The following is an 18574-nucleotide window of genomic DNA, read 5'->3' on the forward strand; positions in this document are numbered from 1 at the left end:
ATCCTATGTTAACCAAATGAGCCTGATGAGCTTTGCTAACAGATATTTTTCTATCTACGTGTTATCTTTCAGTGGTGAAGTAAAATGCTTATTGAAATGCTTTTCAAATATGCCAGCTAATTGATAACCTCTATCTGTGGCTCCTCCAAAAATAATGTTTTTAGCCTCTTAGAGGCTGACTTCAAGCAGCTTCTTAAAACTTGTCCTGCATGGTGGAATAGGGCTTACAGCAGCAGCATGGTTAAAGGTGTGGATGCCAACGCCTGTGCCACTGTTTTAGTCTTGACAGATCGGCCTCCGCCCATCATCCTCCAGGGTCCCATCAACCAGACCCTGGCAGTGGATGGCACAGCTCTGCTCAAGTGCAAGGCCACTGGTGACCCCCTCCCTGTCATCAGCTGGCTGAAGGAAGGGTTCACCTTCCTGGGCCGGGACCCTCGGACATCCATACAGGACCAGGGGACGCTGCAGATCAAAGCTCTGCGGGTGAGTAGTGGCAGCACAACGAGCGTGGCGGGTTCTGCATGGCCAGCTTGGAACTCTTGGTGGGTGCCTCAGGCTGCTCTGTCACCTTCCTGTTCTCTTCAAATTAACTTGTCTTTTTACTGTGCAGTTCTCACCAAGGCATTATTTGACATTGTGTAGGAAGGAAAAGCAAAACTGACTTCAGATATTTCTATGAGAATTCCCTAAAAACAGAATAGGTGTTTATAATCTTTTGTATGCTGCAATAGGACACATGAGTTAGGGGTAGATAGAAATATAAATGAACAGTCCTTCCTTATCTTTTCAGTTGGTCTTACCCTGAAGCCATTGGCCTCTCTGTCAAAACTTAGAGCAGTTCCTTGGCAGCACCTGACCATAATTTTCCAAGTACTTGTGCTAGCACGTGATCTGGAGCTCATCAGGGTTTGACCATGCGCTTTCTCCATCAACAACTCGTCAGTCCCGAGCTGGCTGATTTATTCCAGTGTTATGCTTCCTGGAAATGTTCCACCAGGCTGTAAATGGGAAAAGACAACTAATACTGTAGCATACATGCACTCAGAGCAGAGGGATTTCTATTAAAATTAAATACCTACTGTAATATTTACATTTTTTCACATGAGATAATAGAGTATTCTATAATACTTCAAATAGGATAATGTCCTATGTTTTTGATAAATATTGCATCACTAATCTCTTTTTTGGCTTTTAATTTTTCCCTGTTCAAAGATAAATGTGTATTTGTGTGCATTTGGACAAGTATGCAGATGGAAAAATAGTAAGTTAAATGTATTTATTTGTCAAGAACTTGAAGATCATTTCAGAAACCATTTAATTTAGTCAGCAGAAATGTCTGCACTTAATTTTGCCATCCAAAAAGATGTCAGTAAACGTAGTACTAATGACAAGAAACAAAGAGCAGTTTTATTTTCTGATACCATCTCATCTTTGATTGTAGATGAATTCTGAACTTCCTTGGAACAAAATAGAATTTATTAAAAAATTTATGCTAGCTTGCCTTGAGTAAACAATTTGTCCTTCCTCCCTGGGCTGAAGGCAGGTTTAGGCCATGAAGGTTAATGCATTTTTCCTGTAGAGCTGGATTAAAGAGTGCGCTTGAATAGTCAAGATTCCCCAGTAGTGTTAGAAAGCAGCAATTAAAGGTGGAAGCTTAGTGATTTCAAACAAACTTTCAGGCACTGATGATGGGCTTCTGTGGAGTGTCCACGAGGCAGAAGCTCTTGGGATACCTGTCTGCATGCTGCTATGCAAACAATGAAATTGGTTCTGAATCGTGCCAGCGCATTAATCTCCCTGTTAGAGGCTGTGTCTGTAAACTAAAGGAAAATAAAATTACTTGCAGGAGGAGAAGAAAACAGTATTAGTAGTGAGTGTGGTTCTGAAAGACATGAGGCTTTTATTGATCCTTAAGTGGCTCATTCACTAGTAACCAATTTAAAGGCTCAGAAAGGTATTTTTTAGGAACGCCTCTATAGCAGTAATGTGCACTGTTTGTTTGACTCAGATTTAAGGAAAAAAACTATACAGAACCATAAACACAGTTTTTCTCCTGTATCTTGCAAATTTTATGAATTAAACACGGGAAATTAAAATGAGGAATGTTTGACTTTTCTCTCAGGTCTGCCTAAACAAGGACTAGCATGACTTCTAAAGAAAAAAAAAGGGCCAGAAAAATGTCCAAGTATGTTTACATCCCCAAGTTCAAAATAAATTAATACCTGCCACTCACATGTCCTCAGCCTTCTGACCGAGAGTAGATTTAGATTTGATATCAGGAAGAAAACTTCCCTGTGAAGGTGGTGAGGCACTGGAACAGGTTTCCCAGAGAATTTGTGGATTCCCCATCCCGGTTCAAGGCCAATTTGGATGGGACTTTGAGAAACCTGGTTTGGGTGGAGAAAGTTTAGGAACTCTGAGCAACCATGGCAGGGGGGTTGGAATGAGAGGATCCTTAAGGTCCCTTCCAACACAAAACATTCTCTGATCCTTTTCTGCTATTTCTGGTACAGCACATTCAAATGATTCATGAGCCTTCAACAGTCACATGGGCCACAGTTGTAACATAAACATAGAGATTTTTCTGTTAAGCCAATCTCTTGGTTGCCCTGAGGAAGACAACTAAAATCCCACATATGTCACTCATTCAGTACTCCTTCAGACAGGCCAACACTGATGGAAAACTCCCTTCTGCTATATAAATGTGCCACACCAGGATTAGACACCCGCATTAACTAAGAAGCAAAACCTTATTTTATTGAATAGTAAAGATTTTTCTATTCACCTCCCCTGTTTTTTGGTATTTCTTTTCCATAGCACCAAAACCAAAAAAAGTATAAATAATTGAACTATAAACACACTAAATCTGTATCTAATCCATCCACGACCTGAAAGTTAGTTAATTTGCCATAGCTTGCAAGAAGCAGTGTAGTTCCAGCTTGCTTTGTGTGTTATTTGCCTTCTGCAAGTTACTCTGTTGTGTACACCACGTACCTCATTGAGTATGCTGTGCACCATCTGTCACAGTAGTTCACAAATGAAGTTGAGAACCATAGCCTTGAGAAATATTCCCCATTATCACATAATGAAGAATTATATATTTAATAAAATCTCAAAGGAAGCAAAATAAAACACTGCTTCAGAATGCTATAAGGCTCTCTCCTCTGGAAAATCTCTTCTTTCAAGAGTCTCTCAGTAGCAGCACTGATATATTTTGAGTCTTTGAGCCATTGTCAGAGGGGTTTTCATTATTGCTTGTTTTTCACACAAATAACCATCTCCTGAAATGCAAGTTATGCTCATTCAGAAAATTGAGTTGGCATTAATGAGTTGCTTCCTCCCCTAAGAATGGTACACTGCAGTCTCAGTGTATCTGAAGGAAAATAGCAGCACAATTCATACATGAAAAGCTAAAAATCAATTAAAGTACATATCTACAAGTAATCTAAGGAACATCTTGCTTTTTTGCCTTGACATTCATCTTGAAGAGTGACATATAAGGACATATGCTACAGTGCCAACCTGCATTTAACAGAAAACCCATTACAATTCCTTAAAGTCCAATAAAGCATCTTGGATGCTGTTCTCTTTCCATCAGGTCATGTGATAGTGAATAAAATTCTTATTAGCTAGAGTCAGCACTTTTCTGCTTCCACCTCCAGATTACCATGCTTTATGCATTGTGGAAGGAGAGCTCTGGTTTGTGCTTTGTAAAGTTACCATTTTCCATCCATCCCTGTAGTCTTCACTTCTTCCTGACTCAGAAATCTTTATTTTAAATTTAGGTAGGAAATAGGAAAACCCTTGGCAAATTTGCTCATTTGACAGTTTATACAGAGATGAGATTAATATTGGCAATCTAATTCAAAGCAGTTTCCCCAAATAAATTTAAAATATTTGAACTGACAAGGGAATCACAACAATTTTATACAAATGCATTTTTTTTGCTACCAAAGGGCCTTGCAAGCCTGAAATAAAAAAATAAAATCCCACATGGAATGGAAGGGAGATAAGCGTGGTGTAGGATCTAATTTAATGCTTCTCTTTGAAAATTGCTTGGAGGACTCTCTGTATAAAGAGAACCACTGTTAAGTTTCAGCAGCAATTGTATGTGGGGTATGTAGAAATGACTTCATTACTTCATAAGAGTCTAAGGTGATGTAACATCCTTCCTGGCACTGGAAATGGGGCCTCTGAGTCCTCTTGGGATAATGAATGCTGTGATTTTACCCTCTAAGAGATTAATTATTGTTATATTGTTACCTGATTTCACCTGCATTTGTTGTAACCAGTGCAAACTTGATCGCTGTCAAAAACATCCATTCTGGAGCATTTACAGTACTGGTTCCATTAACAATATGAAAATTAGAATTAGTAAAGTATTATAAGCAAATAATCTTATTATAGTTCTCTAAAGGGAAGCCACCATTAAATGATTGATTGAAAATGTTTGGTGCCTTGTAGTCTGGTGTAAAATGTAGGCTAAGTCCTTCTTAGCAAGGAATATTTAGAAAAAGAAAATAAGAGCAAACTCAGCTGATTCTAAAAGGTTATTAAAGCTACCCTTATGCCCCTTTTATGTCCAGCTGTCTGATACAGGGACTTACACTTGCGTTGCTACGAGTTCCAGCGGGGAGACGTCCTGGAGTGCTGTGCTGGAGGTGACAGGTAAGCAATGCCAAGGATGTGGGCACATGAGGAAGGTGTAACCCATAGGACAGCACTCTGAGTCAAATCATCTGTTCTACAACTTCTGGGCTTGACAGGGAAAACTTTTGAGTGAGAAGGCTGTGTTCCTTCACACAGCTAGAATTTAGTTGCTGTTGTCTTATAATGCCCATTGACATTGCAACAATTTTCATGTGTGTGTCCAGTGACTGCAGTATGCTTTAATTCTTCTAACAGGAATATTAATAAACTGTAGATTTATCCAGCAATTGACTCTAGGCAAGAAAAGTCCAAGGTGCTCTCTGTGAGTACTTCAGTCAATTTGGATACAGAAACTTTCACAGCAATGGAATTTTTAGTATTTTAGGTACATTTCAGCAAGCTGGGCTTTTTGTTATTCTTTCTTTAATATATTTATATACACCCTTTTGAGTTTTGCATTTTTTTTCTTTCATGATATACTTAAAGAAGCTCTTCATCCAAAAACACATGGTAGTAATGCAGTTGTTGACTTCTTTATAGATTAAGAACATCCGTTGTGCTGATTTTGCAGATGTTTGCCATGTTTTTCATTTTAATCTTCTGCTTTGATCAAATTATATAACAAAGGATAAAAAGTAATCGTTTTGTATTTGCCCTTCACAGAATCCGGTGGAGCAACAGTCAGTAAAAATTATGATATAAATGACCTCCCTGGGCCACCATCCAAACCTCAGGTCACTGATGTTACTAAGAACAGTGTCACCCTGTCCTGGCAGCCAGGGACCCCTGGAAGCCTACCAGCTAGTGCATATATCATTGAGGCTTTTAGGTATGTGAATTATACCACTTTTAAGCTCCTTTCTTTCTAATTTTGCTTAAACCCTGGTAGCAGGGTTTTGTGGTGTTCTTTTGGATTCTACACGTATTATTATAAGCTCATTAAATGACTCATCTCCATAGAAGGCATTGATTCATATTCTTTGCATTGATTCTTTGTAATTTATCACTTTTTTCTAAGTGATTAATTGGAGGACATCTAACTATTTCTTCAGGTCAACAGGAATATAACAGAACAATGAGGTAATTATTTGTCACTTTTCCCTTAACATTGATGATCAGTGAGAGTCTACTGTGGGAATGCTGCAGGTTCTTGGCTATCATAGTACAGATAATTTGGAAATAAATTGGTAATCCTGAAACCTCTGTGCAAAATTTAATTCTTGCTCTTTTTAAAGAAGTATCAATTAAGGAGTCAAAGTGCTTAACATTTCTAATTTTTAATGTTTTAGATAGGTGAAAACTTCTAACTGAAAAGACTGGTATTGATGATTTAGGATTCTATCCTGCAGCCTGAGGCTGCAAAGAATCCAGGTGCCCCCCTCCACACAGCAGCAGTTCTGTGTGGTACAAAAGAGCTCCTGGGCTCCAATTCAGCAAGTTTGTTTGAGCATGTGCCCTGCTCTGATGTGTATCTCTACATTTCAGCTTAAAATTCTGCACCTTCTTAAATGTGTTCCTTGATCCAGATATTAAAAAAATTACAAATACTCTAAGTTCATCTCTAAGTTATAATTCATGCAAGAATTTTTCGCAATCATATGCATGCAAATTTTAGCTCAAATGTTACGTATGTAAAGAATAGTACAGTATTTGCAGTTTGTTGGTTTTGTTCTGGAACTTGCTCTGTATGCATTGTGTGAATGAAGTGATTCAAACAGCATAAACATTGTAGCTTTCCATTTACTTTTTGCTTTTCATATATTTTAAGATTTTTTTTTTTATGAATGCTGTACAACAAAGCATAGTAAAATAAAATTTTCTCTTTAAACTTTTCTGATGTTTCAACCTAGCTAAGCTTTAATGGCATCCCATCAATAACTTTTTAAAAAGCCATTTTCATTAAAAGATGTTTTAACAATCACATTTGAAATCTTTTCATATGGTGGATTGCAATCTAATTATAATAATGTTGAATTGAAAATGTGGTGACAGAAAAAAATATTCATATACTTTCCTCCATTTCAAAGCATGTTTTCCAAATTTATTTTTTAAACTTTTAGTGTGAATTTAGTTCAAGGAGAATGCTTTTCTTCCAATGACAGTTTATTGACATAGTTTACTTAGCAGTATAGAAAATTATTCTTTCAAGAGAACTTTCCTTTCTAAGGCTTTTGTTCAAGAGTAGCCTGTTTATCATTCAAATTTACTTTACAGCTTTCTCCACTTTCCTTTTGCAGGTATTTTAGAGAAATAGCAAAAAGTTTTACTTTTATTGCAAAGAGAAATACTTTTGACAGCTACATTATGATTTTTAGCCTGTCTCGATGAACTAACGGAAACAAATATTTTTAATTTCATCCTGCTTTTAATACTTTTTGCTGCCCTTAGAGTCGATCCAGGGTTATGAAATAGGTCCTTTCACATCTTTATTTTTCTCTTGTCTCAGTTTATAATCTTCCACTCTGTTCTGGTTGCAGTCAGTCTGTGAGCAACAGCTGGCAGACGGTGGCCAACCACGTGAAGAGCACCCTGTACACTGTGAGAGGCCTGCGCCCCAACACCATCTACCTGTTCATGGTCAGAGCCATCAACTCCCAGGGCCTGAGCGACCCCAGCCCCATGTCAGACCCTGTCCGAACCCAAGGTAAGGGGCAGTTTCCAGGCTGCTGGGCTTGAGCTAAAACAGAGAGAAGGAACTGTGGGCTGACCGATAGGTCAGTCCGGCCGCTTGGATTTAGCACACTCACTGAAGGAATCACGATCTGAGCTTAACCAATGAGGTTGAAAGTAGTCCAGGTTTGCTGCATCAGTCTGGAGCTTAGGAGAGAAAGGTTAAGTCCTTAATCCTTTGTACAGTGTAGACCTTTTGGTTTGCAGTTCACTTAGGCTCGATTTGCCCCTAGTTTCTATTGAAAGCAATGTGAGTTACCCAAGCACTCTGAACACCCTCCTCTCCTCAGTATCTTTCCTCTCTATGTCTTCTTCCTCTCCATTAGCAGGGATTTACTGTGATAACAAGTGTTTATAACAGGCAAGACACTGTGTTTAGAATTAGTTTTAATCAAAAGAAATGCACAGCACGTGTTGATTAATCTGAGCCAACATTTAGGCAGAAAATTAAGGCATCTGCATGCTAAGAATATATAGAAGTTTTTCTGAGAAAGGTATGGGTATTCTATTTATATAACTTAATTTCTGATTTCTTTGTATTAATCCATTGCATAAACCAAGAGAGAAGGCTGAAGTGATATCCCTCATTTGTAGGGTGGTGATAGGATTGCTAGCTGTGATCCTACTTCGCTACTGAATCAGCTACTGAAGTCTTTTCACATCGAGTTCTAACTGAATATAACTGCTACAAATTTCTCTTCACATCAGGATTTTGGTTTTTTTTTTTTGGTTTTGACCAGACATTGCTTGACTACTTTATTCAAGAGTGTAGCTCTATGTTAAACATGTAATACAGAAATTCATAATTCTTTGGAATCATGATTTTTCAAATCCAAAGTAATAGCTCCTGTCACAGTTAATTTATAATTAAATCCTCTGTCTCTGTTTATTGTTATTCAGAGACTTCTATCTATGGTCTGAAGGTGCCCATGGGGAGCACATCCCAAATCAGTCTCCAGCATGTGTGTTTTAAGTTGTTTGAGTCCTTCGCTGGATGGAAAGAGATAGACAAGAGTAGGGTGGTATTTCTTTATCACACAACCATCTAGCTTCCCTCATCCCAGCCTAGTCCTGAATAAATCTGTCTGAATACTTATACCCTCAAAATAGTAATTATGGCTGGAAGAGGAAAAACAGAGCTGCCTTCTCAAAACCTGGAGGAGTGAGTTGTGCAGGGATTTCAAGGCCTGACTATCCATGGAGTATCACAAGTTTCCTTCTTTCTTATTTTCCCATTATTATAGGGTGACTCATGATTTCCTTGAAACAGCCTTTTAGTCTGCATAACTTATCACCTAGCTAAAAAAAAAACAACAACTTTGTTTGGCATTTGAGTGTCAAGTATAGACTTTTTATCTGACATACTGACAAGCAATTTGATTTCAGTAAAAACATGTCCTTTAATTAGCTACAGCATGTGTTTCAGCTTCCATTTCCAGAAGCTGTTTAGCAGTCAAGCACACTGAGACATGTACAGGATTTATAGCTTCTTTGCAAGCCTGCAGTTTAATAGAATTAAATCATAAAATCAATTGAAAATTAACATAATGTTTTGATGTGATTTCTAATTATGCCTGAATTCAATTCAGGCTCACAGAAGAAGCTGACACACAATGGAAAGCCTATTCACAGTGGCCATGGAGAAATAAAAAAGCAGCTATAGCAGTGCTATATAATAATAATTTGCAACAGGTGTCTGTGGTAGCTTTAATAGCTGAACATTTAATGTCCTAGTATTCAGTATAGAAAATACAAGTAATAAAATTTCATGTAAATTTTCACCAGTGAACTGCAAGTAGGTAATCAGGTACTTTCAAAAGGTTTACCTTATATGACTTATGTGAAATTAGGACAGAGAAATCAGTAACTACTCTGATGGAGGAGTTGATTTCTTTCTGGATTATTAGTAGATGAAACCATATACTAAAAAAAACTCTTCCAAAAAACTATATATATTCCTACCCCTGAAATCTAAATAATAATAAATAATAGTATATTCACTGAAAGCTGATAAAAGAGGTGTAAGAGAAAATACCTAACCAGTTTAATTGTGATCAGGATGTAGCTTCTGGCAGCAGTTTTGCTTGAATCATGAATCTATTATTTCAATACTTAATCATACCCTTAGAGATAGATCAGCTGCTTTTCCACCAGGAGCCTCCTAGACATGTGAAAGTGACATTACACTGGGAGCATCACACATGTTTTCAAGTGTACATACCAGAAAAGTGAATTCCACGTGTACATCTTGGCATTCACTTTTTACTGTTATTAGTCCATGTTATGCTGTTCCTTCTGGACATATGTGCCATTAAAATGATGGAATGCTGGTCATACAAACTGCTTTGTGGAAATGTCTTTTCCTCAGAGGGAATACACAGGTACTTTGTTGGCTGGATAACAGCATAAGTTAACCTAAAATGTAGCTATGGATAACTCCAGGTTTATTTTTTGTACCAAGAATCATAGCTTTTTGTGGATAAATGCATAAATGATCATCCTCTAGACCAGTCTGAGTCGCAGTTTTATTTTACAATATCTCTGTTTCTTGACTACTTCAAATAAATGTAATTTGCAAGATGACCACCTTCACTGACACTCATATTTAGATTATATTCCCTTTGGAAATCCATGGAAGCATTTCAGTTTGGATATCAATAGAGGCCTGTGGCAATAATGTTTATTGGTGACTCAACCATAACAATATAGAATTATGAATGCGAATTATTGAACATTAAAAACTTCCAATATCTGGAGATATATGATTAATATTATATTTAAAGGTTTCATTCTTAAGAAAACTATTATTTCTTTTAAATAGCATTTAGAAGATAAAATGAAATCATATGATTCCTATTCCCATATCTAAGTCCATCAGAAAGGGAAGAAACTCTTATGTATATATCTTTTTCACAAGGACATGATGTTGATCCAAAAAATGAAGAACTGTCTTTGACTATTGAATCCTAAGGGAAAATCAAGCAGAATTCAGAGATGCCTAGACAGGCATGACCATAATTTATCAGTCCTGTTTTGAATATCTCTATAATCAGATTTTGACTAGAAGAAACAATTCCCCCACACACTTTGAAGGGCACATAATCTTGAAAAGAAAATTTTTGTGGTAGATTGTTTTTGTTGGCCTTTTACTAGATGAGAATTAGTTTGGCTTCCTAAATTAAATCTTTTTATTTTCATGTTTGCACTAGATTTCATTAGCTATGTCTGTTAAGGGAAAATGTGCTTTGCAGGGGAAAATGCTATTTTTAGTATTTGGTTTCTTGTGTGCATGGCATGTGGGCAGAGGAAGCCTAGTGGAAGTTTGGAAATATATAATGACTTAATGTCATGTGTGCTCTAGCAAAATAAAAAAAACACTGTTCATTTTCTTCAATTATGCTAACCAATTTGGTTCCAGACATCTGTGCAGCATTATTATTATCTGAATACTTTGGAACTAGTGAGCATTGCATCTCTCTCATTCTTTACCAGAGCTGAGAAAACTTTGCTATCTTGTCAGAATACTCCTTTAAACATATTAATATTTCATGATTTCCTAAGTGGCTAGAGGTGGATGGTTTGTTTGCATTATTTGATATTTGTGTTTCAACCTTAGTGTTGTATTCTTTTTTTAAACAGTGCTATAAAAGATGTTCAAGTCAGGTCATTAGGCTACTCAGCAAATTTTATTGATGCCATATATAGCTCTACTCATTAATGTGATGCTTTCATGTATGTTCCTGGCAGATATCAGCCCCCCAGCACAAGGTGTGGATCACAGGCAAGTCCAGAAAGAGCTGGGAGATGTCATTGTACGGCTGCATAATCCTGTTGTGCTGACACCCACCACAGTGCAAGTCACCTGGACGGTAAAGCTTCTGCTGTTGTTACCCTAACAGTACTTTCAGTCTGCCTATTTTACCTATTTATCCCTTCAGAGTTTTACCCTCCAGAAAAGATTCCAAAGAAATGTGAGTGCTCTGACAATCTAACATACAGCAGTGTGTGTGTGTATGTATATGGTCATTTTCTTTTCAGGTCAGGCAGGTTGAATATCTTCATTCTTCTGCTTGAAGCAAGTTAGCTGTCTGACTAGGAAAAAGTTATAAAAATGTGTATGCTCAAAGGATAATTGATCTGTGGATTCATTATGCTGCATGTCAAAAAATAATCAAAGTGAAATATCAACAAGAAATTGCTGTATGAAAAAGTACTTTCTGCTTCAAGTCTTAGTGACCTCTGACAATACCCTATTATTTAGTGACCCAAAAATCAAAAATATCTCTCCCACAGAGCACTTGCAGTGAAGTCAGAAGCATGTGGTGCTAGTGCCTGACACACTGTGTATCATCTGGTTTTGCAGCACAAGCCTTACCCACAAATGAGTGGATATCCTTTCATTAGAGAACACCAGAGTCTTTTGGGCAGTGCTTAACATTTCTATTTGAGGGGTCAAACTACTGGGTAGAATTTCTGATATAGTGTTTGGTTTTCAAATTGCTCTGTTTCCCTTCCTGAGGCTTTATGGAAAGGATTTGTAAGAGTAGGAGAGAATTCCCAGGGCTCTGCACACCAAAAAAGAGTGCTTTGCTCTTGGGGCATCTGCCCAGAGGAAGAAGAATCACGAGTGGAAGAGAGAGAAAAACTGCCATGCACAACATCAAAACAGTTGTATTCTATAGGATAAATTCTACTAAGGGGGCATTCACAATACTCAGGGTTTTTCTTCTACATGTCATATTGCAAAGAGCTTAATGTGTGCAGGGGATTACACAAGAGGAGATAAGAAGTGTGATGATAGATTGTGTATTATAAGGATTACTGTTGTTTCTGCACAACTCAGCCATTATTACGGAGGCTTATGCACCATCCTTGTTCTGACAGATTTCAGTGGTCAGGGTACAGATTAGAATAAATAGAGAAACCCACAAATTTGTCTTTCATGGAAGATTATTTAGAGCATATGTCACTGCATTTTGCCATCAATGATGTCAACATGCAGCTTGGCTTTCTTAAAATGCTGAATGTTTCAGCTACAATTCCTCCAGAACAAGCTGACTAACCTTTGTGGCAAACCCTTTTGCCCAAGCAGATGGATCAATAGTAGAAACTTGGGATGTTAACAGAGAGTAATTGTAAACCTGGATCACATCCATGTGGTACTCCTTCAAGTCCTCTTTTGGGTGTGACATCTATCAGAAACACAGATTCATAGGCTGGGCCTTGCTTTAGCATGTACTACAAAAGGAAGCTCCAATATAAACAGAATTCAGTTTTATACCATTTAACCAATGTAATTATATTTTAAGTATTTATATTATACTATATAATATTATATATATATTAATTTTATATGTGTGTGTGTGTGTATGTATATGCATTTGTGCATGCATGTGTGTGTGCTATATATATTCATCTAAAAGAATTTCGTGGTGCCCCTACTGAACAATGAATGAAGAAATGGTACAGTAAAGACAAATTGTTGAAAATGCTATGGATACCAGCTCACTGGGAAGATCCCTCTAAGCAGTGACCCTGTGCCACCTGACAAGCACAGAGACCTCTGTAGAGGCATTTTGGAATTGCCCAGGGGAAGAAAGACACAAAGAAGGATCTCTGAAGCAGCTAATTGGAAACTATCCAGCAACCAGAACAAAACCAATTAATTAACCATAGTCTCTAGGAAAAAAACCCACTCTATCCAGAGAATAAAGTCCACACTATTAACATAAAATGGATAGATAGTGTAGCTATCATACAAAAGGACAGAAGTGCCATGAGAGTCATAAGTCCCTTTGTGTTGGCTTTATGCAGTTCAAAGGGTGAATGCCAAGGAATGTCCTTGGTTACTGACATTCTGGCATCCTGACTCACAGCAAATTAACACCACTTTCTTCTACCCTTTATGAGATTGTTTTGGTTTTGCTTTCTCTTTATTTTTTTCTAATTTGAGTTTAAATTTTTGGAAATCTTTCCCTGTGGCTGTGTTGCAATTTAAAAATATGCACATACATATACACACATACTTTAAAAAGAAGGTCAGGTTTACAATGTCAGTGTTAAAAAATAAGAAGAGGAATGTCAAAAGTTAGGTTTTCATTGCCACTTAAATTTATTCCTCTTGTGTATAGATATTAAAATATAGCTGTAATTATCTGGTCACATAGAGGATCTCTTCTTCATGGAGCTATTAAACATTTCTTTTTATCTTCTTTATTCTCTGTGTGGTGCCAGGTCTTATTAAATTCATACCATTGAAACCTTGCATTGAATAAAAAATTATTATTTTGTCTCACATGCTTGCTTATCTGTCATGCTCTCAACTGTAACATTTGTGTGCTTCTCAAATAATACTGAATTTAACATCACAATGATAAAAATGTGTCATTATCCTAACTTTACACATAGAGAGGTGAGGTGCAGAGATAGCTATTGCTGATGAGACTTGTGGAGACAGATATGCCCACTGTTATCAAATGGCTAATTTTAATCCCTGGACATGATTTATTTTTACTTTCATTAAAACATTTCATATTGCAAGAGCATATTCTGTTCTCCAAGAGCTTTTTTAGCTGACCTCAACTCTGGGTCAGCACTTCTAGCCTCAGTGGGCATTAAACTGAAAGTTTCATTAGTGACCAAATATGAAATGTTCCCCGGCACTATAAAGAAGCCCTGTGGCACAAGCAGAAATAAAAAAATCAATTCTTCAACATGCCAAAATTATTGCTGCTTGGAAGGAAATCCTGACTGCCTTCTAGGAAGCTACCAGGCAGAAGGATAATTTATTTACCTCTGGTTTTTAATTTGATGTAGATTTTAAATGAATGTACTTCACTGGAAGCTTCAGGAGTCGAGTCCTTTAGACCATCTTCCAGATTATCATCCCCATTTGCCTTGTTCCTGTAGGATACATAAATGCTAGTGTAGTTTGAATTTCCAGAGACTCCTGTGAGTCCATGCTAGGGAGCTCAGCACAGCATGCAAGCTACTCTGCCCAGCTGGAGAATTGCAGTGAGAGCAGAGGATTTCTTAGGATATTTTTGGATAGAAATTTGCATGCTACAGAGCATATTGCAAAATGTATTTAGGGTGAAGATTAGCAGGTTTGCCTGAAAGGAGCTTTTATCTGCAGCATAAGCTGCATTATGAGCTTCTTGCCATCGTTTTAACAACCTAATAGCCATTGAACCCATCTTGTATTCAGCTGTGGCATGTGCAGGGAAAATGAGCTTCCTCTTCTGCAGAAATGGCTTTCTAGGTGCCTCCTGCACCATGGGCTCATTGTGAAAGGGGGTGAGAAGGAGCACACAGGACCAAATCTGCTTGTAGATCGCATTAGGTCAGTGCTGAGCACCACCTACCCAGGAACTGCTCTCTCCTGCCTTTTAGAGAAGCATCTGCATGTTCTGCCATGTCCTTTGAGAGAGCAAGTGCGTGGGGTTTTTTTGCATCTGTTGCAGATCTTTTGAGTTGATATCACGGACTAGAAATATTCTCTTATCCCAGTATTCAACACGAAGAATTCCTGCAATTGCTGAAATAATGCCGTGTAATTTGTGTAAGGAAGCAGCAACCATTTACATTCTTTATCCTTTCATCAAGCCAGAGTGCATGTTTCTGCAGCTCTGCCTATGTGTGAATGGGTGCCAAACTTGGAGCTGCATAGCTGAATTAATGCTTTTAATGCTAAGTATATAAGGATATTTTTAGTAGTCTGCTCGTGGCTTGACACATCATTACCCCAGAAATGGAGAAAATTGTGAAGTCACAGTCACTTTGTATTATATTTGACCATGTGGGCAACTGTAGATAGACATACACATATGTATGCACATGTGCATGTTTGTATATATGAAATACACCTGTCCTACCCCTCACAAATATTTTCTTTTAATCCATGTAATTAGCCAAGGGTAATCTTTTTATTAGTTTGAAAACTCTGAGCAAAGCAAAAAAATCCACCTTTCTCAGTAAGTTCCCTTTGAGTAGTTTCCCCACATTTTGACCTTACAGAAAGCCCTGTTCATTCAAACTAGCTTTAATTGGGTATGAGGGACAGCTTCATATCCTCTCCTTGATATTGAATGTGACTGAATGATTATAGAAAACATTAAAAATGCTCTTAATATTTTCTTATTAAGAAATAATAAGAAAATTATTACCCTCCCAGATTCTGAATGATGAAATCCCTGTAAATAATCTGATATTTGGGCAGATCATTCTGCCCTGCTGTAATCAAGCTACTAATTGAAAGGCCTGTGAAATGCAAGTGAGCCCCAAATCAAGCTAGTTTATAGCACCTGTAAATGTGACAGCCTTGTGGTACTACTGCATTCTGCTTTCATATTCCTTCTATTGTTTAATCTTTCAAGTGAAGATCTTAGAAGTCTTGGAGGAAAATTTGTATGGAAACAGATACAAAAATATGAGGGACTGAAAATTTGGATTTTTTAGATATTATCTTGAGGTCCCACTCTTCACAGTGATTTGGGGGGTAGGTTTGTATTTGTACCATTCAGTGCAAAATTGTGTTGTAACAACACAATGCTGCTGTTCAATCAAGTCAATTCTGAATTTTCAGTTTTCTCCACTAGGCAGCAGTCAGTAGAGCTTAAAAATAGAGCAAAGACAAAATGGAAAGTTCTAACAAAGTTATGCCATCTTTCAGTGTGGCTTCTAACTCAGAAGTAAAACAAGAATCAAAATCAGTGTTTGATTATTAAATATCATAAGCTTGTATTGTAATTTAGGTTTACAATCTGTGTTACAAAGTGGATGAAAGCATTATTTTTGCTGAATTTTGTAGTAAACGTGAGGTTCATAAAGTCTTTATATCCATAAAACATTTAGTTAATCAAAGTCAAACATGGATAAAAACAGTTTACTCTGATTTACAGACTCCCTTCATCTGGAAACAGCTGCTTAATGTTCTTCTTAAAAACACAGCTTGATTCTTTCGGTATTAACAAGCTATTATTGTGAGTTATATCCCTCTTTCAGTGCATAAATTCAGTTAAAGTGAATGCAGAGAAGTTTATAAAATGCAGGCTTAATGTTGTTGTAACATATGTTGCAAGGTTTTTAACAGTGACAGTTTTGATGAAAGACATTTCTGCCTTGCTTTCATAAATAAAGCTTTCTTCTTGCTTGCCTTGCTTTTTAATGTCTAAGAATCTGTGTCCCCTCTGAATGCCTCAATAAGAGTAACAAGATTATAGGAGGAGCATAATGGACCGTGGTTTGTGTTTGCAGACTTTAATTCATTTATTCTTAAGAGAAGTCAAACAAATGTTTCTCTAATTCTGGAATATCTTTGAGCAGGCAAATTGACAAGAACATAAGAAATATCCTACTTGTTGAGTCTTAGTTATAACACAGAATTACCAAACAGCCAGCTGTATAGTCTTGTTATTTGTGCTACACTTTCCTTGCTCCTGATTTAGCAGCTACAGAAGCAGCTGGGTTTTGTTTACTTTTAGCAATTAGATCAGTTTTGGTTTTTTGGGTTGTTTTTTTTTTTTCCAAGAAAAATTTGTGCAAGAATCATAATGACTTGTTTTTCAGGTATTTTTTTTTGAAGATAAATAGATGCATGCAACCTCTCCTAGATAAAATACATATAAAGGTTTTCTTCAAATAAAAATCCTATTTATAGGATAAAATTGTTAAACTTCCATGGTGCAATCTTGAATTCTGCTTGCCTAGCAACAAATAAAATATAAACCAAAACCAACATTCCATCTCCATCTGATGGCCTGAGAGCATCACAGCCCCAGGATGCAAAGGGGCTGCTCAGGCTGTGAACAGAAGAAACAGCATATGTTTTTGGAAATTGTTTTTTCTGCATCTGTCTTATGTTTATTTTAATTTGCTGTGCATTTCATGAGCTGTGAGCCAAGTAATGGACTAATTGTAAGCATGCAGGCTATCTTCAAAGACTTGCCCTTTTCTGAAAAGAATTTGTTTTTCTTTTCTTCTCCTGTTTCGGCACATCAGTAGCCAAGATGTGCTTAGTAAGTTTACATGCAGCAAGCCTTATGCCAAAGTTTTCTTTTCATGATTTATTGCAGGGGTGGGGGCCTTGTTTTATGATTTAAGGTGGTATTTGTCATGATACATAGAGCTGGAGGAAGCAAAACAGAAAGAAATATTCTGCAACCAGTAATGTGAGACAAATGCTCTTTCTAGACAATTAATCAACAGTGACTTACAAGAAGGTAGTTAGATTATTAAATTCAGCATCATAACTGTGAATTTTCTTTTTTTGATGAGAGCAAAATTATTCTAGGCAACTGTTTTGTTTTCTTTTTACCTATTGGGGTATTTTTTGTTGCTTTTTTGGTTTATTTTAATATGTTTACTGATGTATTATTTATTGTCATTTCTAGGTGGACCGGCAGTCCCAGTTTATCCAGGGCTACCGGGTCCTGTATCGCCAAACCTCCGGCCTGCCTGCTCCGGCCGTGTGGCAGAACCTGGAGGTCAAAGTCCCCACCGAGCGCAGCGCCGTCCTCGTCAGCCTGAAAAAGGGGGTCACTTATGAGATTAAGGTCCGCCCTTACTTCAATGAATTCCAAGGGATGGACAGTGAATCCAAGTCTGCTCGTACCACAGAGGAAGGTTGGTAAAAGGGGAAGGAAAGGAAAGAGCTTTCATAGCTGACACTGGAGGTTATTCTGTGTGTGCATGTGTTCATCCCTTTCTTCCACGTGATTTCTGTTTGTTACACACCAAGGTGACATTAAAATTTGATATAATATTCAGCCTTGTGCTGTAAATCTCCCCTGAGAAAGCACTGTAGTGGTCTTATATTCTTCTAGCTGATACATCCTTCTAAGGTACAGGTGGCTTTTGGTCTTCCACAAAGTGTGCACTGCAGCCCTTCTTTTGTAACCACTGCTGCTGCAATAAAAGACTTTGGTCTGCACTTTGAAAATAAAATAAATGCAAGCTCTCACAAATGAGTATTTGATACTAAGCACATCTTTCTGAATGGGTAATAATGTAGATGAGCAGTTGGCTGGGAAACGAGGAGTAGTGAAGGACATATATTTAACTAGTCTGGAGAAACTCCAGTCTCAAGGGCACACCACTTCACAGTTTCTGTTAGCACAGTGTTCATAAAACTGCCCTGTTCCGTGCTGCAGAGGATTCCCCTGAGCACCTTTCAAGCCTCACTGAAACAGTCAGGATTCAGAGTGAACAGTTTATACTTCTGAAATGCTCGAGCTTTTATATCCATAGCATA

General features: G+C 37.4%; 1 protein-coding gene across 9 annotated transcripts in view; it reads left to right on the top strand.

Moving 5' to 3' along the window:
• Positions 1–18574, top strand: part of ROBO2 (roundabout guidance receptor 2) — an 867116-nt gene that overhangs the window by 771426 nt on the left and 77116 nt on the right. For all 9 annotated transcript variants that reach the window (XM_015636755.3, XM_033518494.1, XM_015636762.3 and 6 more), the window contains 6 exons: positions 281–486; positions 4590–4671; positions 5317–5482; positions 7131–7297; positions 11071–11192; positions 17715–17946. In XM_015636755.3, the coding sequence (XP_015492241.1) occupies positions 281–486; positions 4590–4671; positions 5317–5482; positions 7131–7297; positions 11071–11192; positions 17715–17946 (975 nt within the window). The remainder of the gene's footprint in view (positions 1–280; positions 487–4589; positions 4672–5316; positions 5483–7130; positions 7298–11070; positions 11193–17714; positions 17947–18574) is intronic.

Source organism: Parus major, chromosome 1, assembly GCF_001522545.3.
Source record: "Parus major isolate Abel chromosome 1, Parus_major1.1, whole genome shotgun sequence".
Taxonomy (NCBI): Eukaryota; Metazoa; Chordata; class Aves; order Passeriformes; family Paridae; genus Parus; species Parus major.